Here is a 24,041-nt window from a genome sequence, read left to right on the forward strand (position 1 = left end):
TCTTTAGAGCTTTCCCCCTTGCCTGAGACTGCAGGGCTCATGTGTCACAAGCTGTATCCTGCAAGGAAAATATCCATAAGCCAAAACACCAGCACTGAGTGGAAGCTCTTTCAGTGGCTGCACTCAAGGGATCAGGAGCTCATGACAGTGTGCACACCCATGGGTGCCTTGCCGTGGCCACGTGACATAGCTGCATCAGCAAGTCCAGAATATGATGCCCTAAACCCAGCACCCAAAGCCATTCTCAGTCTGCCATCCATTTAGGTAGATTCTTCACCCATATAATCTGAAATGTATGAAAGAAACATTAGAAGAAACATTAGTCTATATAGAAAGTGTCTTAAGGAAAACTGGAAGACAGCAGCACAAACAAAAGACCTGCTGCTTTTTATGGCCAACCTGAAATGATAAAAAATGGCAATCCTCACTGAGCTTTTAGCCAGAGGAGGCTGAGATGAGCTTGGGTAAATTTTGGATAATCATCTGAATCTCTGAAATGTTGCCAGCATTATCTGAGGTTTACCAACCACTTGCTTTGACCCCTGAAAACCACTTAGCTATTGTGTTTAAATGCTTGAGGAATGATTAGTCAGGTGGAGTCATTTTAGTAGCACATATTTAGCAGGGAGAAAAATGGATGCTAAAAAGGAGGTTATTTAGCAGATGAGTGCTTGAAAGCTAAAAGTAGTAGAAAAAAAAGGTTCACTGGGTGTTTTCTGTTTTCTTTTTTGTACTACCAATTTCACCTATGGGCACCTTATATTCTGTGTTAGAATATTCAGGCCAATAGAAGAGGTTTTTTCAGCTTTTAATAAATAACACTGTTGTTGATGTATGATGTGAAAAGAAGGGGTTTGAAAAAAGCTTTGCAGGAGTACAATGCAGTTTTACCTGAAGAAGCACGTGATAGGTTTTCCAACTGTTTCTTACAGATGTTATACATATGCTTAAAGGTCAGTGTTCTTTTGAGAGCATCCACAGCCCCGCTTAAATTTAGATAACAAACATCTCATGCCAAGAAAAAGTGCTTTAAATAAATAACATTACAAAAATAAAATGTCTAATCAGCAGATGAGGAATAAAATCATACCTCTGAAGGAAAGCCTGACTAATATTTTGACTGCTCTCTCAGATTTAGAATGCTGGGACTGGTTCCATGGGAAAAGACCTTGGAGATGGCACATTAGGAGCAGGAGAAGCTGCACTGCCACATGGCTCTTGCTTCTCCAGCCAACCTGACAAAGGTTTTAACTGATAAAATTACGTAAATGTGTTGCCCTGCTAAGGCTGAATGCCTGGCCCCATGCAGCCTGCTCCAAGAAAACAATCAGTCTTGTAGGCTACCATGAAATGGGAAAATAGTCACGCTCCCAGAAGAATAATGAGACTTTGAGACATCAAATTTTAAGATTGCTATGATGTTTGGGGGAGGTAGGGAGGGAAGGGAGTGGAGAGGAGAGGAAGGAAACAAATCAGATTGGGATGATTGTTGAATTTCTGAGAAACCTAGAATGCAAAAGGTGCTCAGTTCAGTGCTGGTTCCTTTAAGAGACAGGGAGGAGAGATACAGCATAGTCTGGCTCTAACATGCAGTCTGCTCTAAGAATTACTACAGATGATTACAAATAAAGTTATAGGTTTCACTGAGGGATTTTTCTTGAATTATGAAATTTGTCCTCTAATTGATAGTGGTATATTTTAAAACACAACAAATAGTTCTTTAGGTTTGCCTCCAAATGACCCCCAAGAAAATTGGTGAGGAAGGTTATAATTTTAGTAGTCCCAGACTAATCACTGAAAACTAAATTGCAATTCAGAGGAATTTACCTTGGTGTGTTTGGTCTTCATATTCTGGTGCAGCCTATCTGAATCTCCATTGTTAAACTAAATGCAGTTTTCCACAAACCTCTATGTCTGCCTGTGATCTCTGATCCAGTCACCTACAGACCTGCTCAGGAACAGCTTGTACAAAGACACAACTGAGCAAGTTATGGTACTTTCATAATAGCCCCTTACCCACCTGGCAGTTTATGAGAGGTTTCATCAACATATTTACTTCAGGTATTTATTCAAATACTAGGAGTACATTAGCAAGCTGTTGCAGTACTTAAAGGTATCTATCAGCTGCATATAATGAACTGCACATAATTACCATTTCGTTCTTTATGGTGTTTTATTACAAGAAAGTAGCACAAATTTTCCTGAGTTCTGTTGCAGAATACAAACTCTTCTGGTTAGTCAGAAATGCTTTACAATTCCAGTCTCTTGGTGCGCCCATTAAACATTTTTGGGAATGATTTTCTTCCCTAACGAAGATATCTAGTTCTCTTTAATGGCTTCTGCTCTTTAGATTAAGTACATTCATTTTTCTGCCCAAATTTCTCCACATATGCACAGACTTGTCTGACCATCATATCTAGGTTATGCTTACAGCCAGCTTTCTACAACCTCAGGGTGATTTTGGGTTTGTCCTTTCATCTTTCCCTCCCTCACACAGAGACTCAGGTTGTCCAGGCTTCTTGTCACTCACGAGGTGTCACTCTACTGTATTTACAATACAGCTTTCCTTCCTGGGTGTGTTGGTACAGAAAAATGAGACCATCCTCTTTGTTAAGATTCCTCAAAACTAGAAGTTTATCAATGAAGGAACACTGCTGTGTATCGCTCCAAGGGGGGCTAATTGACAAGAATTCCACATTTGAATTCTGCTGCTCCCTCAAATGAGGCTGTGTTGCTTTGTTTTGCCTTTCAAAATAACAACAGGAAACCACAAGCAAGCTCTCCTCCCCCAAATGAACAAGCTGCATCTGTATTGGTGGAGTTTTCTGCAGTCCCTCTGTCTTAGGCAGCAACGCAAGATGTGACCAAGAGTATGTATTCTATCACCATCTAAAACCAGGTGGTGGGGGCAGTGTTCTTTATCTCTTCCATGACCCATCCCTCATAATTCCAGGGGGATCTCTCCTGTTAATGGGTCATTGAGTCTCAATGCATGGCTGATAAAATTACAGCATCCCATTGTGAAATGCTCCACCCAGGGAGAGGAGCCAAGCATTCCCTCCTGGATGTAATCTGAGATTTGGAACATCACAGTCAGCCTTTGTCCACTGGATTCCCAGAGGAAGACCGAACACAACTACGCCACCACTGGACCTTCAGAGGAAAACTACACCCTGCTACAGGATCATTGCTTCAACAGAACCACGTCTGTCACTCCAGGACTGCAGCCACCTTTTAATCGGACTGCTACCAACACCCTGACCAACAGGGTGTCATGTTGTATTCTGACTATGTCAGTGGTTTTTATACTACTACATTTTTATTTTAATTTTCCTATTAAGTTATAGGTTTGTTTTATTAATTTATTTATACATACTAGTAAAGAACTGTTATTCCTACTCCCATACCTTTGCCTGAGAGCCCCTTAATTTCAAAATTATAGTAATTCAGAAGAAGGGAGTTTACATTTCCCATTTCAAAGGAAGCTCCTGCCTTCCTTAGCAAACACCTATCTTTTCAAACCAAAACACCCCCTTTCACTGAGTTGAAGGATGAGGACACAAGGAGTGGTGGGTGTATCCTACCAGCCCAGAGAGATCACTCATGTTCCTGATCTGTTGCTGCCCCAGCAGGGCTCCATCTTTTGATAAAAGTGAATGGAAAGCTGTTTCACACAATTACTATAAGCTGAAAAAAAAGGGATCTTAGACTGGGAGTGAAGTGATAAAATGTCTGAACCTTCTAGTAGTCATAAAGAAAAGCAGCTAAATGCAGTCAGCCAAGAGAAGATAGGAAAAAGGACACTGAATGTCATGCAAGTGTCTGTAGTTTTGCAATGTATCTCACATGGAGAAGCAGTCTTTCAGGTTTTAAGACAAGATAATTTAGGGAAAAGCTGTAAAGTTTCATATTAACTTATGACTTTAAAATACATATTCAAGGAACAGGGAATATTCAATGGACAGAGGAAATTTTTATAGCTATTTCTGGTTCATCATTTCTCAGAGAAATCCAGCAAAAAAGGAATCTTGGCGGAGTTTGTGGACACTGGTGTTCTAGTGCAGTACCTGCTACCAGCTCTTTGGTACCCTGAAGCAAACTGGAGCATCAGTCTGCCTGAAGAATGAACACGGGGTGCTGGGCTAGTAGAGCTCCCTTTGTCTTCTGCATCGATCCTGAACTTGCATCAGGGGAAAGGCAATTGAGTAGGCCATTCCTTCAGGCTGCCTGCAGACCATATCAATCAGCCTCGTTCACATGAAGCACAGTAAATATTGTGATAACTGCCAAAGTCCCTGCACTGATTTCTGCTGTTCTTCCATACCGAGCTGCAGCACTGCAAGATGAAAGGATAAATGAATGGAGACATTAGCTCTGCTTGAGCTATCAACCCCATGTACAGGGTGATTAAATTTTCAATGAGAAAGCACTGTCCATTTGCAAAATTACCTTGACTTGTATTTTAAAAATGCACTCTAGTCACACAGCTGTAATTCTTGGTGGCTTTCCCTTCAAAAGCACCTCTCTGTGGGCATGGTGAGCTAATAAACCATAAAACAAAGGTTTAATTACAAGGGGAAAAAAAGAGTTGGCTATGATTGTGAGGCTTACATAACTAATGTGTTCATTCTGGTGTTGTCCACATGCTATTGATCCTACTACTCTCTCCACCTTAATTCAGTTGTGTTTGTAGAGTTAGGCAGTGGTGCCCAGGCCATGGAGTTTATCTTCACTCCAAATCAAACTGAAATCTGTTCCCAGTTTTGGTCACTGTAAATTGACGCTAGAGGCTCCCCTCCTCTTGTGAATACACAAATATTTGACCCATACTAGTATTACTGTGATTATGACTCTCTGCATTCGTAAAGAATCTGTAGAGAAAATGGAACATACCCATTGCAATTCCATAAACAGTAAATGTTCATTTTTAGAATGCTTTTGAAAGGGTTTTTAGAATGCTTTTGGAAGTGTTTTGTTTACTGCATTCAAAAACATTTTGAATATGGCCAGAAGTGAGTATCTTGGCAAGAGTATTTCCAAGCCTCAAAGTTCTTGCTAAATATTCAGTGCAAGGATAAAACAATGACTGAAATTGTCATTATTTGATTACCTCTAGCTCCATTTTTAGGGTTACACAGCAGTTTAGCAGAAGTGCTCCCCTTCTCCTAACAAACAGTTAAGACATTTGCTTGGGGTGTAGGCAAGGAAACTTTGGGACTTGTCTGAGGATGAAGCAAGTCACAAAAGCTAAGCCACAGCAGCAGGGAGCTGACAAGCTGGGACTGTACATGCTTAAAGAAGTTAGACTTATTAAAACAAAAAGCTAAGCTCCTTTCCTGTAGCTTGTACTGCACAGACAGAGCCCTGTGATTACATGGTGTGCCAGTGTACCCTAATCTCCTGCAGCAGAAGGAAGCAGGTCAGCAGAACAAGTGGCCCCAGAGCAGTGTGCAGCCTCCACAGCTGGAATTCCTCACATGACGCCTGCAGATTGCTTGAGCTTTAGGCACAGGGAAGACAGGCTCTCACCACAGTGTAAAGAAAGCTGGATCTGAGATACTTCCCAACAAAATTCCAAGCAAATACTGCTCACAAAACAACTTGCTCTATCTTTTTTCACCACCCATAGCCCATAGCTGTGGGTATTGAAATGTATGGACATAGTTACGGAGATATTTATTTGGTCTTCATCTCCAGTGAAGTAACAAATATCTGAATTTCATTACACTCCTGCTTTTAATACTCAAATAATAAAATCACATACGTAGCTTAGAATAGACAAGGAGAAAGCCAGTGGATATTCTTGTATTGAAGATATGACAGCTGAGAAACACAGGAAGACACAGGAGTGAAAATTTGGAGTGATGACATGAAAACAGGAAATAATATGGAAGTGCAAATTAGTAGACAGAGGAAAAACAGATTGCTCAATGGCTAAAAGCCAGCTAAGGCGTGAAAATTTGAGTGGGAAAGGAGACTTTGATGATCTCATAATTAAAAAGAGAAATAATTTTTTATATGGCAAAAACTGATAAGAAAAGGGGAAAAGGAATTTTCAGCGTTCTATTTAGACTTTTGTTGCAACTTTATATATATATATATATATATATATATATATATATATATCTATATCTCTGATAGCCTTGAGATAAGGAAAACAATCATATTTAGTTGGATCTATCTTCTATTAAGCAAATAGCCCAGAAGAAATGTTGGTGCTTTCTGGATGGCCCCTCCCACTGAAGGGAGACTATTAAATATGTTAGTGACTTTCATTATGCTGAAAGAGTTCATGGTTGCTGTCAAACATAAGTCTTCACATGCAACCAGAGTTCCCTGAGGCTGATGAGCACACTGGCTGCCTGTCAGTCATGCTAAAATAAAAAAGGCAATTCTGCTCCTAGAATGGCTATGACATGTATGGCTCCTTAAACTAGAGGAGATATTTGCCAAGGTATGAGACCTTTGCAGACATTGACTCAGGTTTCAGTGCTGGGTGCTCCCAATCACACGAGGAGAACAGGGTCCATTTTTCTTCTCTGAGCTAGTCTGTGATGCAGGGGGCTGACAATCACACTTGTGAAAGGTGCAGCTGAGAGGTGCTCCTGTGTGCAGCACTGGGAAGTGGCACACACCCCTTTAGGCTGGTGATGAGTGGGCTGCAGTAAAGCACCAGCCAGGCCCTGAAGGCTGCATGGAAGAGGGAGACAGGGTTACAGCTGCACTATTGATGTACTCCTGACAGAGACGATCTAAAATGCTTTGAAAACAGGGAGACCTAAAGGAAGTGTATGTCTAAAATAATAATGAGAAGAAATATAAAATGTGGGAAAAGCAGAAGTGTGTGAGCAGAGAAAACAAGTGGAATCATCAGAGTAAAAGGAGACCAACCAGAACTTTTCTTTGGAATCTGTCCCATCAGGATATCTTTGTACCATCCAATAATAACATGGAGTCCAGTTGCTTAACTATCTCTTATGATCTGGATGTAAACCATTCCTAATCCTTTCCTATTTGACCTAGCACTTTTATTTCTTATGTTTAAGCATGAAATGCATCAGAATTTCTCTATTATTATTATTATATTATTATTATTACCAAGATTTCAAACTCCTTGGCAATGAAAGAGAAATATTTGCCACCACCCAGAAAGGCTTCCGTACCTTGCAGAATTAGTCCCTCTGTTAATTGCTAAGAGGCAGAAGGTTGCAGAAGTTAACTACTAATGCTTTCTCAGTCTGCTTAATCAGGAAAGGGTCATCCTACAGCTGAAATAAGATGTCTTTCTCATTAAGGCAATAAAGTTCAGACCCAGATTAAACTATTGATCCAGGCACAGATTTGTCACAGAGGGCAAATCAATTAAAATTTCTGTTACCCACCAGTAAATGAGATAATTATTTGTTCTCCAGACCTTTTTGTATTTGCCAATTAACCCATGTTTATTTAGCTTGCAAGTTCTTGAGGAGAATGCCTGCACTTAGCCTGAGCACATCTATGATGTTGAGGCCTTCGTGCCATTCAAGATTGAACCATAGTTAATGCTTTTAGAATGTGCCAGACAGCAGCACAATATTCAAGCAAAATTAATGTTCTCAGCTATTCCTCATTATATTTATAAGAGCCAAAGAACAGAAATCAGGCTAATTATGGGGCAAAGCAAATCAGAAATAAAGGTAATATTTTACTGATGACTCATGTCAGTGCTCTAGATTATAACTGTAACTATAATGGGCACATGAAAAGAACAGAAACCAATTAATTTTTAATCTGTTTCCTGTTAAATTGTTAAACTATTTCATAAAACCAGATTTCATTATTGAATTAGACCAGGAAAAGGATAATGACAAGATAAAACAAATACACAGTCTCTAATTTGAGTTCAATAATCTGACATCATCTCAGTAGTGAAAACATGGAAGAGTTTTTAAAAAGGATGTCACAAAACTACTGAGTTTAATACAGAGGGCAAAATCTTTCACTGCAGATCCAGGTTCTGTGTCAAAGCTGAAAGAAGGTAAATTCTCCTAATCAAAGGTATAAAAAATTGACCTAATTAATTTTATAATTAACCTTGATAATTGAAAGGAAAAAGGGTCACCTTCACTGAGTTTGTTCAGTGTTTAGTTTCAGACTATAACCAAACTCATTCCTGTTAATAAGGGTACTACTCCCAAATGTTGATGTAATAAAGTAGAAATTAATTAGCGCATGCAAATGAAGACTACTTTTATTATAATGTATCATAGTTCCAAATGCATTATTCCAAAACATACAGCTATTTTAATATCAGTTTTTGAAAATTCTGTGTCTTAGTCACGTACAAGAAGTAGACTTGTATGAGAAAGCCTAAATAAAGAAATTTCTAATAAGATTAGTATTTACTTGGAACGTGTTTCATAAAAAATTAGGGGTACCTTATTTTTATTTGCCAAAGCTGGGAATCATTGTTGCTCAAAACACAATATATAATATGCTTTGGCTTTCCTGAAAGGTGGGGAGCAGCTTCTGCTTTCGTGTTAAAACCAACTGGAATAGGAGAAGCTGGCACTTTACCTGTTTAAATCCTTCTTAAACCACAAAGGTGGTAGCTTATTTACTTTATCAGCAAAATTATTCACAACATTCACAACATTCCCTCAATGTCACTCACCTGGGTAAAGTTCTCTCAGTTAGTGACACCCTGGGAGTTGGAAGTTCAGTTTTATTCTTGAAATTTCATAATACTATTTTGACTTCCCACAATAACGAGTTTCACACAAAGACCTCAAAGTCTCTGAGCAACCTTTAATGTAGATAAATACAACTGCATCTATAGAGTGGAAGCTCAGAGGGATTTGCTCAACACACAGGGAAAACTTGCCTGTGATCACTTAAAATTTATTTTATCATTACGCTGGGCAGCTGCAGTAGTGCACCTTTACAGGCTCTATAAACCAGGGAGGTTTTACTATTTCCTGAGACTGTAACTGAACATATTCTATGTATTTTTTTCCTTCACACCCTGCGTAGCAATTACAATACCCACACAGAATTCATTACATTTTCTTTAATTCTCCAGTACAAGGGATCACAGAGAAAAGCTGGATCAAATCTGGTAGTATTGTGTCAAGGACCTGTGCAATTTTCTTGGTTAGACTGCTCAGGGAATTATCTTGGCTTGTGCTATAGAAATTTGGAATTATCCTCTAGCTTTTTCAAAAATACTTTAAAATTATCTAGCTACAGCCAACAGCTGGTTCCCAATGTGACTGCCAGTTTCAATGAAGAATTTCTTGAACACCCTGCAGAACCCATTTCTGGTATCACTACATCCAGCTTTACTGAAGGAAGTGCAATAGTTTTAAGATATATGTCTGTTCATCACTGAAGGCTCATGGAACAAGAAAAAGGAAAGTGCAGTGCATTTCACCTCGTGCACAACAGCAATACCTATCCTATCTATGAAGAACCTGGAGACCTGCTCCTTATATCAATTTATAGTCTATTTTAGCTCTTCCTCTGTTACCTTTGAAAGAAAAGAAACTAAAACTCATGATTATCTGTAATAGTGAGAGACTTCACAAGTCACAAACCCCATCCTTTGAAAACTGAATGCCTCATTCCTTCCAATGACTCCCTCCCAAAACACTTGGCAAACTCACTCCCTTCAGGCACCATCTGATGGGCAGCCCAGGATCTGGGGGCAGAGCACAGGCTCCTGGTCCTGCCAGCTGGCCAGCTGCTGTCTGCAGCCTGTGTCTGCTCCAGGACAGGCACAATGACCCTGACTTACCTTGCTGCCAGAGGAATAAGTCACAGGGAGTAGAATTCCCATTAGCAAGACCCAAAAGAAGCAGAAGCATAGAAGGGTTTAATGGTGTTTTACTTTATTTCTGCCAGAGTTTCACTCCTTTTGCATGATCCTGATTTTGCTCTCTAGTTTAGCAAGGAGCTGGTGTGGACAGCTGTGCTCTGTTCTCTTTAACAGGGACTTGTGATGGTAAGAGGGATTACCTGTGAGGGAGCCAATCTCTTCAGCACTCATCTGACAGGTTGCTGCAGAACTGGTATGACTTCGAGTTCAAAATCACGCTGAGCAATGGATTAAAATAAAGTAACAGAAATTATTTGACTGCACTCATTAATTAACAGCTGGAAATTACTGAGGAAGCAGAATAATGAAAATAGGAACTGGTTCTTTTATTTATCATACAGGAGTGAGAAATAAATGTTTTAACTCTACACAGAAGCATAATATGATGATCTATAAAAAGACAAGGGAAACAGAAAGACAGAATGCAGTCTGTTCAAAAAACAGCTTTGTATGAAAGACTAAAATTTGAATATTTCCAAAGATTTATTTTTTTATTTTCTAGGATAGCATGTAGGCTTCTCATCAACTTCCCCAAGATTTATTTTCAAATAAACTAAAACATTCCTGATGGAAACCCAATTTTGATGAACAAAAATTTTCCAAAGTGACTTGAAAACACCAGCAAAAGAGGTTGTACAACATCCAGACTCTCTGACTCAAAACATGTAAGGTTTTTTAACCTCTCTGTTTATGTTATGCATTCATTTGATGAAATTGCTATGGGCTTGAGAAATCCTTAGAAATTTATTATTCTTTGGTCCAAGTCAGCATTTGTTTTTCTGAGTTTGAATTATATATGTACCTAATTTTAAAGCATACAGAAAGTCAAGAAAATGCAAGAACATGCTTGAAGAATGGCCAAAAATAAATACCAAGAATGGGAGCCACTGATCAACTTACTCTTATATTTAGCAGTTCAGTTGAATACAGTGGTCTTTAGATTTAGGGCATTAAAATATTTATTTACAGACTCCTGCCAGATTTTTGTAAAATATTTTTTCATCCAGGACTGGCTGTGTATCTCACTAAAGAGGAACAGCAGATTTGCTTTCAATAGCACAGATGTATGGAAATGGAAAGCTGGAATAGGTGCACTGTGTTATGAATGGTGTTGCTCTTCTTTACCACAAATCCCACCCATGAAGGAAAGGGTAAAAGCTCTTCAATAAACCTGCAGTCTGGGACTTGCTGTATTCCAGAAGGCAGTGCCCCTGCATGTGACAGGGACTGGCTTGTACAACCCATTTACAAGTTAAAATCCTCTGCCAGACTTGTTGCTTCCTTTAGAACTCGGTCTGCAGGATTGCAGTGTCAATTGTGATTGCAATTGTGTCAACACAATTCATGAGCTGGCATTGAAATCATATAAATATACATTCATTTATTACTATCTCTTAATTACTTAACAAAAATCTCCAGGACATTTGAAAACATTTTCTTTTAATAAAAATAACTTTTTAAGAGTAGGAAAACTGGAGGATGCAATGGGAGATGAATGGGGGAACATGACAACTTTTAGAAAATGTTTGCATCAAGAATATATTTTTAATTGAAGAAACATGACTCATCTGTTACAGATATATCTGCACAAATATTGATACATTTTTATCTATATATCACAGGAATAGCCTTGAGTCAAAATCATATAAATCATCATTTATGGAAAACCCTAGAAGGAATTACTTCCTGTTATTTAAAATTCATCTCAAGAGCAAAGAAATGCCATAAGAAATTTGCCCAAGATTTTCTCTCCAGTACATATGCAAATATCCATACACTCATTTTTCTCCCTTTACTTGACATTTGCTTTGCTCACATCCATGATATGACCCTTTCTTCTCTGTTGGAGAGGGAGGACATGAAACCCAACAAGTTAACAGTTTATGTTCCTAGTCTGTAGTTCTTGCACATTTTTCCATTTATGATCAGTGTTTATATTTACATGGGAAGGAAATAGCCTGTCCAGTTCAGCATTGTACTAAATATCCTAAATCTTTCAAAATAATTGTTTTGGCTACTTTCTTCCTTTTGGACAAACAGAGGGAACACAAGCTCTGGGTGTGAGTCTCCTTATGCAGAGTTTGGGTTTCTACTGCTAAACAATCATGTCCCTAGCTGAGAACCAACCAGAAAAGTCCTGGGAAATTAAAATTCTCATCCTTAGAAGGCAGCCTTCTAAGAGTCTACCCAAGAGTCTAAAGAGTGCTCCAGCTTGTTATTGTCTCCCCCAACATCAGCTTTCACTCCAGAGAGTTACTCAGTGCAAGAAGGCAGCCAACAGGATAACAAAGTGTTATGGGTCCAGGCAGTAAAGAGGAAATTCTTCCCCAGATCTGTCTCATATAATTTTGCACACACTCAGAAGCACCACACACCCCCCCACAAATCCCTTCAAGTGGCTCACAGTCCTCATAACATGCTGGTTAGGAGAGGCAGACTTTCCAATACTTGATGAATCGGTATTTAAAACACCAATTTTAACACCTGCAAAGGTGTTTAGAGCAAAATTTGAATTTCTATTTTAAGATAAATGCAATTTTATGACACAGTAAAAGGCAGCAGTAATGTCTTCAGAAGCAGTACACGTGGATAAGTATTCAGGATTTAAATGAGATTGCATGTTTATGAACTTAAAACAACTACAAAACTGTGATGGAATACAGTCTACATAGACCATGTGGTTTTGCCGTTCCCCTACCTGCATCTTGTATAAAATTAATCTGATGGCAGTGCCATTGGCAGTGGCTGGATTCCTTACTAAGGGAAGGGGAGCATCTTTGTTTGCATGCAGCCACACACACCCACCCAACCCAGCACACCACCTCAGCACTGGGCACACTATCCCTCCAAAGCAGCACGTTCATGGAGGGCTTCAAAAGGGGGACAAAATTCCCACCATGCTCCCCTCTCCCCTCTTTCACAGCACATGCAGGCAGAAGTCCCTGGTTAAAAGCATGCTCTTGGCATATGTGTAAAATTCCTTCCAAGAATTGTGATTATTGGTTCACAGTTTAAGAGGAAAGGGAGAGCAGCTGAAGGGAAATAGGAGATATATTGTGGATCGAAGCTGCATCAGACACAGTTCACTGCAGGAGGCTGGAGGCTATGCCAAAGCACCAGCAACAGAAGAGAGAATTTTCCAGTGTGAGCTGTAGCAAAATACTCTTAAAAAAAAAAAAAAAATCAGACCTGAAAGTGAATAGGCAGGAAACTGATGTAAAAACCTGATTCACTAAGGACATGGGCTCAGAAAGCAGCCCTTTGGTTTATATTTTCACCACTTACTGCTCACAAAGAGCAGGGAACATACCAACATAATAACTGATAACAGAGCTCATAAAAAGGAATCCAGGAACTGTATGTTTTGAAGGAATTGCTTTAGAAAAATGGAGGTGCTGACCAAAAAGCTTACAGCTGCCAATGTGCCTTTTTCACTTGCAGGTTGGTCTCTCCAATGCCAGCAGATGAAAGGATATTCAGTTCATGCTCTGAGCAGCATTTTCATTTCCTCTGGGTCTTGTGGAGCTCCTGCTATTGACCAACTCATTCTGCAGCCATGCCCCCACATCTTTTGGCATCCCAGACACCTACAGGTCAGTGGATTATGGAATATTCTTTGATGCAAGTTGTTGTTTGTTTTCTATCATACACCAGCCTTTTTGCTAAATGGTGGGGATTGCAGCATTCCTTACATCCCCTTTAGGGTCTGTGAAATGGGGTTCAAAGAGTGGTACTGTAGGCAAGGACTAAAATGTGACTCTACTCAGCTACTGCAGCCATCCCTTAGCATTCTGCAGCAGCACTTTACCAAAATTCCCTGGTATCTTTGGTGTGATAGAGCAACGAACTCCATGGTGTTTCAGAGACCTCTTTGGACATTTGGCCAGGCAAGGTAGACCTTCACTGTGTCAGTTTTGTGTGGCCTGGTTCTTAGTACTGGGGAGAGCCATAGAGGTGCTATTTTCCCCTTTGGTAACACTTTTTGTTCTGAGACCGTGTCAGAGTTACCTGGAAATACATTTGTACATTACCAAAAAACATGCCATCACTCTTTTTTTTCCCCTTTGATACAGAAAAAGAAACTCATTAACATTTCACGAAGAAGTTACATAGCTCTGAGCAGTGTTTCAGTGTTTAGTTGTCACATTACAAAAGCTAGGATTTGTGAATCAAGAGCTCAAAGACTGATAAATGGTCAACTGGAAATTAGCTTTTTTTGATAGAAGAAGCTGATGCCAAACTTTTGAGCTTCCTTATCATTAGAATGAGTGCTACCTCAGTTGCTAACTTATTTGCAACCTTTATCATCATACTAGGCAGATCAAGATAGCCTGAACTCTGTAGAACTTAAAATCCTGGTCCAAATATCACACTTCTGCCTGTCTCTGTTTCCTGTGAGTTTGAAGCCATCGTCATTTGAGATAATTTTTCATGTCAGAGCCAAAGTGAAACATCAGAGCTGGCCTTTGCAGGAGAACAGAACAGATCTGACTACAGCCAGTGGAGGCAGGCAGAAGTGCTAAGGAGGGACCATCACAGCTCACAGCATCTGCTGGGACAGATAAAGCAAACCCACTTGCATGAAAACCTGGGGAGGGAGGAAGGGAGGGAGACATAAGAAAAGGATTAAAAACTAAGCAGAAGTATATTTATACATATAAGAATAAGCTGGCATGTGCAATGCACATATGAAAGCTAACAATACTGAATTTAAACATTTTGTTAAAAGCTTTGGGGAGGTCAACTCAGGTCACAGAGCAGAGATATTGTGAGCACAGAATGGAGAAGAAAAGCTCATAGTAAAGGGAAACGAGACAGCCAAGTGAAAAGAGGGCATTTAACTTCTTGGGGTAGGAATTCTTAAAAGAGATGGATAAGATAAGAAAACTAATGCAACCTGACTTCTTCATTTCTTATTAATGTGGAGCAAAAAGTGTAATGAGGATATGTGAGAGATTACAACATATTGCAGGGGCACCTAGGAGAGAGAGAAAATCCCTGAATCACTCGCCAAGTAGATAAGGAAGCTTTGATATAAAAATAGCAATGACTATCAGCTACAGATGCTTAGTACCTTTGTTCCTCTACCAAAGAAAAGCCCGTCAAGTGAGAGCTGATATTTCCAGTTTCATGTCTGATAACAGATCTACCTCAAAAGGAGACCTCAGGCACTGGGGCACAGCTCACTGTTCAGGATTTTTCCAGCGCTCCCAGCCTTCATTTTAATACCCTACACTTTAATAGCTGCAGAATCAAATAAATGGGAAGTTAAAAAAAGAAACTCAGGTCAAAAATTCTGGTTTTGGCAATGTTCTTCAGCAGTGGCCACATGCCAAAAGCAGTAATCCCTAGGATGCTGTGCTGGGGTGTCAGTGCTTGGCAGGAGCAGAGGGCAGAGCAGGACTGCTCTGTTTCTGACAGCCTGGGACACCCAGGGCTCCATCCCAGCTCACAGAGAAACCCAGGAAAGACCAAGAGAGAAACTGCCAGCAGACAGAAGAAAAAAGCTCTTGAAGGTTTTTGCAGTAACAGCAATCTCCTCTGGACTGCCCCAGGGGGACTGATCTGACCTCCTGTCCCCTCCAGGAATCTCCATGGCTGGCCAAGAGGAGGAGGAGGGAGCGCAGGGTGCCCCAGCAGCTGTGGGGTGCCTCTGACCTCTCTGGCAGCCCACGCTGCAGAACCCAACTGTCCCCATGGTGCTGTCATGTCAAAATGAGAGGGAATCATCTGGAACTGCTCCTGCAGCCGTGTTACCCTGGAAAAAGCCAACAACAAGCTTCTGCTGGGTTCAACACAATGGTGCTGAGCCTTGAGATCATGAGTGAAATGGCATTAGCATTTCCATGAGATGTTTTCAGAACTTTCACTTTAATAAAACAACATCATCCCCAGAGCACAAGACAACAATTTTCAAGCCAAAGAGAATTAATGAGGCTGAGTAATGTTTGCATCTTGCAATATCCTAAATCCTGTGAGCAGATATGTTTATGTTCAGCAACCTGAATACTACAGAAAACATTAATTTTTACCATATCACTTCAGCTGAGCTTGAGTTACGGACTAAAAGTTGCTTTATTATAACTAATATTACAGCTGGAAAAGAACTTTAGTTTCATGTTCCCGATTTCTTCATTTTTGTGCACTTTTAAACACATATGCATGTGCCAGCATATTTCACAGGCCTTTTGATGTTTTATTATCTCTGTATGTGGGTGGTTTGTTTCCAGCTATAGCTTGAAGTGCAAATTTCCCTCTCAGTTTTCCTATGTGAAGGTTAAAAATACAATCATGAAATATCTGCCACATGTTTTCTTTCCTGGGTTTCCAAAGCAGAAATCTGAAACAAGGTACTTCTCTTCAAATATTTGCATTATTTAAAAATGCAATATAAATATAAATATTTTTAAAATACTCCAACAAATAAATAAATAATAATCAGCTGTTAAATAAACCTAAAGAGATCCAAGGCTCACTGTCCCTAGTTATTTCCCCATATCCCTGAAGAATTAACTGTAATGCCTGCTCTGATAAAAATCTCCTGGGAGCAACAAGCATAGCAGCAAAAGGAATCACAACGGGTTGGAGATTAACTCAGCATCTGCTGTTTGCAGCCCACTGTGTGCTTCTGGGGCTTTGCATCTTATTGTGACTCATATGGAAATGAGGAGATGGATCCCAAACAGAGCTTTGCTTTCAAAATCAAACTTAAAATCATCTATTTCTTAAATGAGCACTTCCCTCTGACAAACTGAAAATGAACATGAAAGTGTTAGCTGTGAGTTATTTTTCATTTTTTATCCAGTGTTCTTGCAAAGCAGGACAGCATCTTCCCAAATCTGTTGGTCCATTGGTCAACGGCAGCAGCAAAACACTATGTCATGGCTCCTGGGAATCTTGCTGTCTAGAGGAGGAGGCAGCAGGTTAAGTATTTTGCTCTCTATGTCTGAAAGCAGGAGTGTTTTCTATGGAAATTGATGTTTAAAAGTAATTGCAGCACCCTCAAGCTTTAAGTGCTGCCACAGGTTAGAAAGGGCCAAAGGGAGCTGGCTGACTTTTGAGATTAACACTTTTTTCAAAAGACAAAAAGTTGCATAAAGGTCTTCCCAGCAAGCAGGTCTGAGCAGGGCAGTGCTGCCCCTGGGCCAGCTGGGCTGAGCCAGCCTGCAGCAGCCTGCCAAAAGCACTGCAGAGCAGCAGGGAGCGGTCACTTCTGCCTGGCAAAGGGCAGCAGGGAGAAAAGTGGGGTTTGCTCAGACTGATTTGTCTCCCTTTAGCAACCTTGAGGTGCTTTGTGCCCTTTATTACTGCAGTAGCCTTGTGAAGGACTTGTGCCTCACTGAAACAGACATTGAGAGAAAATAACCAAAAGGTCAATTTTTAATTCTCAATTTCTTTAACTTCAAGACTATCAAAGTGATCCTTGTTAAGTTTCATGAGAACAGATGGAAATGTGATTTTTCAAGTTGTGGATACTCCTTTTAATGATGCCAGCAGAAGAGAGCTGAAGCAGCATCTGCAAAGGTGTGGTTCTGAGTGACCCAGCACTACTGACATGCTGTTCCTTTTCCAGGAGGTGGCTGCTCTGCTGCTGCCAAGCATAAGCAAAACAGGTACAGTACTGGTGATGAGGTGGGGTTTCTTAAATCCATGCTGGCCAATGGTAATAGGATTCTTAATCCACCAAATGCTATGGTGACAGAAGTGAATTCAGTCTGAAGATTGGTCTTTCCTCTACACTTTTGGATTCATTTTGTTTTGATAATATTCTTAACACTTTCCCCACAGACAGATTTTATTTTCCAGTTTTGTGGCTGCCTTTCCTTTCCTTTCCTGTGACTTTCAGTACCCTTTAGCCACTGTTCTGGAGCTAATTTATTGACACCTTCTTCCTCTCTCCCTTCTCTACCCTCTCTTTCAGCATGGTGTGAACTGCATTTTCCAACTAGTCCTAGAACTGTAAGAGTGTGTTTTTTCATTTGTGGGAGAGATGAAATATTAAAACAAACATTTCCCTGCTTCACTCTCAGTAAGAGCTTAAAGGAGCTATTACAGGGATTATTTTTCCTCTACTTACTGGAAAACAAAGATAAAAATGTAGCTTTCAAGTAGGTCATTTAATCTTGGAACATTTAATTGTGAGGTTGCCAGCCATGATTTGATTTCTCATCTTCTATTATTCCAAGGTTACAAACCTTCCAATTCATTTATATTTATAAACAATGTTCCCACTATATTACATGCATGGATTATTAGGAACACCTCCCAGTAGAGTACTGTCAACTTTTTGTACATAATTAATTAGAAGCCTCAAAGCTGCCTTTTATCAAACTTTCACAGAGGTTTAGCATATCAGAAATCTCAAAATGAAAGAACTCTGTTTAGACCAAAGGACTATCCAGCTTACCCAAGTAAGGAAATACTTCGTATTTCATGGGATTTAAAAAAAAAATTAAAAATAATTAAAACCAAAGTGTAAGTCACCTAGGGAAGAATGTGCTTGCAGTGATAACAGAATTATATTTCACAGTAAAGGGAACCAAACCCTGGCTCCAATTAACAGTCCAGTTCAGATAAAATGAGTCAAAGGAGAAAACAGCCTGACCAAAACGATGATCCTACCTTCGAATGAATTGAGATGGGAGTAAAAATTGACCCTTAACAGTTAAACTGCTTATAAATCATCCACAAGGCGGGAAAAGACAACAAATGAAGCACTCTGCCTGTTTGCATGGCTCCTGATTTTTACAGTAGTTCCTCAGAAGCAAATTGAGCCTTTCAGCTTCAAATTAACTTGCAAAACTTTGGCTGGGAGGCCAGGTCAATCTCACACAGGCCCCGTGCACATGGGAGCCCACACATTATCATCCTAATTTTGTACTTGCCACATGCAGCATGTGTGAGTAGGTCTGGGATAGCTCTGCAGCACCAGGGGTGAGCTGCTGAGAGGAGAAATACTCATTTTTCTTTGCATGCCCAGTTCCTTGCCATCCTAGCACATTCTGGATCACTAACTGCGAGCTCCCTGCCAGGGGAAGTGCCATGGTGAACATGATTTATAGGCAGCAAACATCCCTTTGATTCGGAGCATCACCAGCACATAAAAATCAAACACAAATTTCTCAAATTTCTCAAGAGCTTGTTCTAGTGTTTGGCATTTTACTGGGAGTTTTGGGGCTGGATTTGTCACCTGTAAGAGCAATTATTACTTTGCATAAATTTTGCTATGAAAGTTAAAATGTTTGTGGAACTTGACAACTTATTCCTCTTCTTTCCCTTACCAGAGATTACCCTGGGAATCAAGGTGGCAGTGCAGCAGGGGTACTGCTCATGATTTCACAAGTTAATGGCCTGGGTCCTTTCACAGAGCTGGATAATCTGGAATACAACCAATGGTTGCATTCCTGCCATTCACTCTGATGGCCAGGAGATAACACAAGCTCTGTGTGTGAGACAAGCAAAATCCTTGAGCCACACTGCCACCCCTTATAATTTTTAACAGCAGATTGGAACAGTTTCCCAGGATCAACAACTTTCTGCTTTTCAAATGCTATTTAAAGCAGCTTGGCAGCAAGGCTAGGAGCTGTATTTTCCTTCTCCTGTTAGGTCACTGCTGGTGCAGCAGCACTTTAACTGAACAGACAGCTTCTCCCCAGAGAAAGTCGTATATTTAGTGTCCCAAATGGTAGGTTAGATGTCAGATTTAATTTGAAACCTGAGATGTTGTAATTCCAGAGAAACTGTTGGCAAAATGTTTGTGTTTAAACAAGAGGACATTGGTTAAATTGAGTTCTCTCATTCTTCTTGGTATTAATTATATTTAATGAGTAGTGATTGACATTAACTTAAAAAAAAATAAAAATTAAAAAGTCAAAGACTAGCAGGCTGCAGAGAAAGTTCCCTGTGGTACTAAAAGACAGTAAAATTCAAAGATCCTGTTGATAGAATCTTTATTCTTATCTGTCCTCTTAACACTGCCCAGGGTACTATTACACTGCCTACAACAAAGAAAACGTCCTCTTCCCAGGGACTGAAACTGGGATTTTGATTTAATAAGATAGGAATGCAAATAACACACCTTGCAGTGTTCTGAATGAGTAATTTACTAGGTGAACTTTGAACACAGTGATGCATCTCTTACCGCACTTATCCAAAAATGTCTCTGCATCTCTTCTACATACAAAAGCCAAAATCCACATGACTGTTCTAACAGGAATATCTTGGCCAGCTTAGACTTTTATCCTTGTTTTACTTCAGTGCATCAGCTCACCATATTTTACACATTCCCATTATACACTTCTATAACTAGGGTCCTCATCCTAGGCCTCACCTATATTCAGTGGAGATCAGTAACTGAGTCTAGAACACAGGCTAAAATCCTTTAACTGTTAGTGATCTACAGCCTTCCATCAAAGCAGTGAAAATTTTCTATCAGTGTAAGTAGCAGAAGTAAATAGAAAAGGCTTGGACCTTGCCAACTTCCTTAGTAATTTTTATAAAACATTGAGATTGTCTGAAATGCAGTAAAAATAAACCCCGATTGCCACTTCAAGGCTTGTAGTTGAAAGCAGAGGACATTGCTGTCCTTCTTTGTCCTGTGTAATGACTTGCAGAAATTCTATAAACCCACTTTCTTAAAGAAAAAAAAAAAATCATTGCCATTAGTGTCTTTTGGGACACCTCCTATAAATAGTTAAAATTGCCCTGCTTTACTCAGTTTAATTATTTATTTGGAGAATAATTATTTTAGATGTCAGTTCCATTATCATGGAAGTTGTAAATGATCCTGAAACTGAAACAAATACTCTCTTTTTGAGATCAGTAATCTTAGCATTACAGACACTATTTTAATTGTTGTTTCATTGCAGAACATATATAGAATATGAATGAATGTGACTCTCAGGCTGTCCTAAGATTTATTTTAGAAGAGTTAACAAAACCTGCATATAACAAGAGGTAAAGCATTTCCCGTTGCAGATGCTTGCCTGTGTCTGTCAAAGTTTTGTATAAAATAATATATCCCTCACCACCAGTGGAATAGGTAAAAGAAATAGCATTAATGAGCAGTCAGCATAAAATGTGAATATATTATGACAGAATATTTTTATTGAGGCTAGAGTCAATGAGTTTGAATTACTTTTTTTCCATCAAAACCTAATCCTTTCCTATATATGTGTGCAAAGTACATGCCTACCAAAACCAACAATGAAAATGCTTCTATTAATTAAAGGTAAACTTATTTATTAAATTTATTATATACTCAATTGATTTCCTAAGAGTTTGCACATATCTGACCAGTTCTGTGAAACATCAACCTTGCCCACCTCCCAGAAGGATGCCAAAGTTTTCACTGAACATATCATTGCTGTTAAAGACTTTGACAACATTCCTCTCCTGTCAGGGAACAGGAGGAAATGTGGACTGGGTCAGCCCCAGGATCTCTCCAAGCCAGCAGCCAATCTCCAGCAGCAGCTGAAGGCAGATGGCCAGGGGAGAAAATTAAGACCATGGCACAAAGTCTGACACTTGCCCTCGCAGTCCCTCAGCTGCCAATCACCCACAGCCCAGGGGCTGCTGGAGCTGGGTGGGCTGTCCTTGCTCTTAACCACAAACCTTGCACATCTCACAATGTGCTGTCCTCCCCTCCCAGCAAGCCGAGGAAACATTCAGGTCTTTCAGCCCATTCCATGTAGACACATCTTCCCCAGCCTCTCCGCAGAGGAGTTGGCAGTAATTGTATTCTGTCCAGGCAGATTTTCCAGTTGTGACTATTTAACCACTGCAGCTTTCATTTCCAATTCTGTGCCACCCTTCCTTGTCACATCCCCCTCCATACACGGCATATTTGCACTCATGAATTTATGCTTTGTTATTGTGTTGTCTGGTTTTGTATTTTGGTGCTCATGAACTCGGAGTGGCTCCTTATTCCTGGAATACTAACTCAGAATTGCTGAATTGAAAGTGTCCAGGCATAAAACTGGTTTGTTCCATAGGCTTGAAGCAGGTGTATATACATATGGTATATAAATACCATAAAGCAGGTATTTACCTTTACCCAGAAAATCAGCGTTGCCACTGCCTCAGTATTATTCCTCAAAAGATGCTTCTGTAACACAGAGATTAAGAAGGATACTTTTAGGTACAAACTAAGGAGTTTATTTTGTTACTCAGCAAAGAGCCTACAATCTGCCCTCACTTATGTAAGGTTCACTTCCACACCTACCCTGAGTATCTTTAGCTCAGTTTGGCAGATTAAAACATTTAAGGCCAGGTTTTGTGATATTTTTGTCAGATGCTAACTTTCTAATTTCTGAACATATAAAGTGTTGTTTTTTCAACCATCTTTCAAGACTTACTATATTGGATTCGAAATCTTCTCTACTAATTTACTATATGCCATTTTTCTTTGATTGCCACCACAATACCATCTGTGCTGAGATTTGTTACATGAGGTTTTAGCTTTGGATATCAACTATTTCTATAAAATATCACTTAAATTACATTAGTCACTTTGGACAAAAAGATAAACTAAACAGACAGTTACATCTATCTTTCTGTGCCTTTTTTTCCCTTTAGCTTTATGGTATTTTGAGAAGCACCAGATTTACTTGATGAACAGCTGCCTGCTTAATGATAAAAGATAAAAATTCTGGGAAAAAAAATACAGGGGAAAGCTCTCTGAAGATCATCATCATAATCCCAAATGAAGGGAAATATCCTGAAGCTTGGACTAGTGACTAACACTCAGCTCTCCATCTGTCTGTGAGGGTGGTGTCAGCCACAGGACAATGACTGATGAGGGTCCCATCCCATTCTGCAAGCTGCTCTGGGGGGCAGGCCCAGATCCCAGCCAGGAGAAACTCCTGGTGCAGGGATGAGAACAAAGTTACAGACACAGCTGAGCCGAGGGGGAGAATTGGGGAGGTAGCTCAGGGTCTTTTCAGGCAGGAATACAAATTACAGAGGCCAAATACAAGCCTTTTCCTTAAATCAAGTTAGAGATTGTCTTTTCTCTCTGCTGCCAACCTAAATGTTCAAAAATCATAAATCAGGACACCAAGCATGACAAGTCTGACTTCAAAAATCAGGAACTTAAAAGTACTGACCATCTTTGACCCCGAACACCATCACAATAAGGTTTCTGAAGCCCTCAGGAGCATCAGCACTACATGTCTGAACTCCTATGGCTGCAACAGCTACAGATTTCATTGGAATTCATCTGGGGTTTTTTCCACACATATTATTGGATATATCCACAAAGTGAGCCTTTAATATCACACAATGCCTTACCACCAGACTCCCAGGGACCCGTGACATTAGACAGCCATTCTAGGGTCTGTGGGCTTCTTTGACCTTCACTGGCTATGAAATTAACCAAGGAACACTCCCCCCTCTCCTCCTCCCAAAAACATCTCCATGAACTCCCTGTTAAGATTTACTCAGGGTTGGATATTGCCTGTATGTAAAATGAGAGTTCCATGTGTGTGCTCACAATCTGATTAATCTCCTTTAAGCATGGATAGCTACTAGAAAGGGAGCTCCAACCTGTCAAGTCCTGGCCCCTGTGCAGAGCAGACATTGTGACTGCAGAGGAAGCTGGGCCAGGGAAGTGGTCTGGTTGAAAAAGTGACCTGACAAAAGATTACCAGATCATTTACAGCACTGGCTCCGTGAGGTGGATCCCTGTACCATCCTTCAGCTATTAAAGCCAGCACAAAGGAGAGCTCAGGGACACAGGGACATCCCTTTAGTCTGCACTTAGACACAGTTAAATTGCAGTTGTGGAGACAAACATAAATTCCTGGAGGTCATTTGACAGTCCTGCAAGTTTTGCTGCTGTGGTTAGAGCTCAAGCTGTTTTTAAAGAGACGACAAACACGGGATGGGGAAATATGGATATTATAACTTTTTCTTTCATGTTTTTTCAGTTAGATCTTCAGATTACCAAACCTTCAGGGCAGGGCCCACCCATCTTCCTGCCTCTTCAGAAAGAGCCTTACATGGCTTTTCAAATAAACACTCTGGGTAATATGAAAAACAGGAGAGGATGGTGTTGCTGTCATCTCTGGCAGAGGTCCAAATAAATTTGCTCCTCTTATCATTGTGAATAACTGCATTTTTCACAAATGGGGGCTAGAAATGGCCCTTTTTAACCCATGGACAATTATACACAATGAATCCAAAA

The 24,041-nt window shown here is 40.0% G+C and overlaps 1 protein-coding gene across 4 annotated transcripts in view; it reads left to right on the forward strand.

Moving 5' to 3' along the window:
• The window catches only part of LOC111931945 (uncharacterized), a 193,271-nt gene that overhangs the window by 102,529 nt on the left and 66,701 nt on the right, over positions 1-24,041 (forward strand). For 2 of the 4 annotated variants that reach the window (XM_086897293.1, XM_086897294.1), the window contains 2 exons: positions 9,971-10,049; positions 13,298-13,449. In XM_086897293.1, coding sequence (XP_086753419.1) covers positions 9,971-10,049; positions 13,298-13,449 — 231 coding nt within the window. The remainder of the gene's footprint in view (positions 1-9,970; positions 10,050-13,297; positions 13,450-24,041) is intronic. The other 2 variants (XM_086897296.1, XM_086897295.1) reach the window with 1 other exon arrangement.

Source organism: Cyanistes caeruleus, chromosome 7 (assembly GCF_971803275.1).
Source record: "Cyanistes caeruleus chromosome 7, bCyaCae1.hap1.1, whole genome shotgun sequence".
Taxonomy (NCBI): domain Eukaryota; kingdom Metazoa; phylum Chordata; class Aves; order Passeriformes; family Paridae; genus Cyanistes; species Cyanistes caeruleus.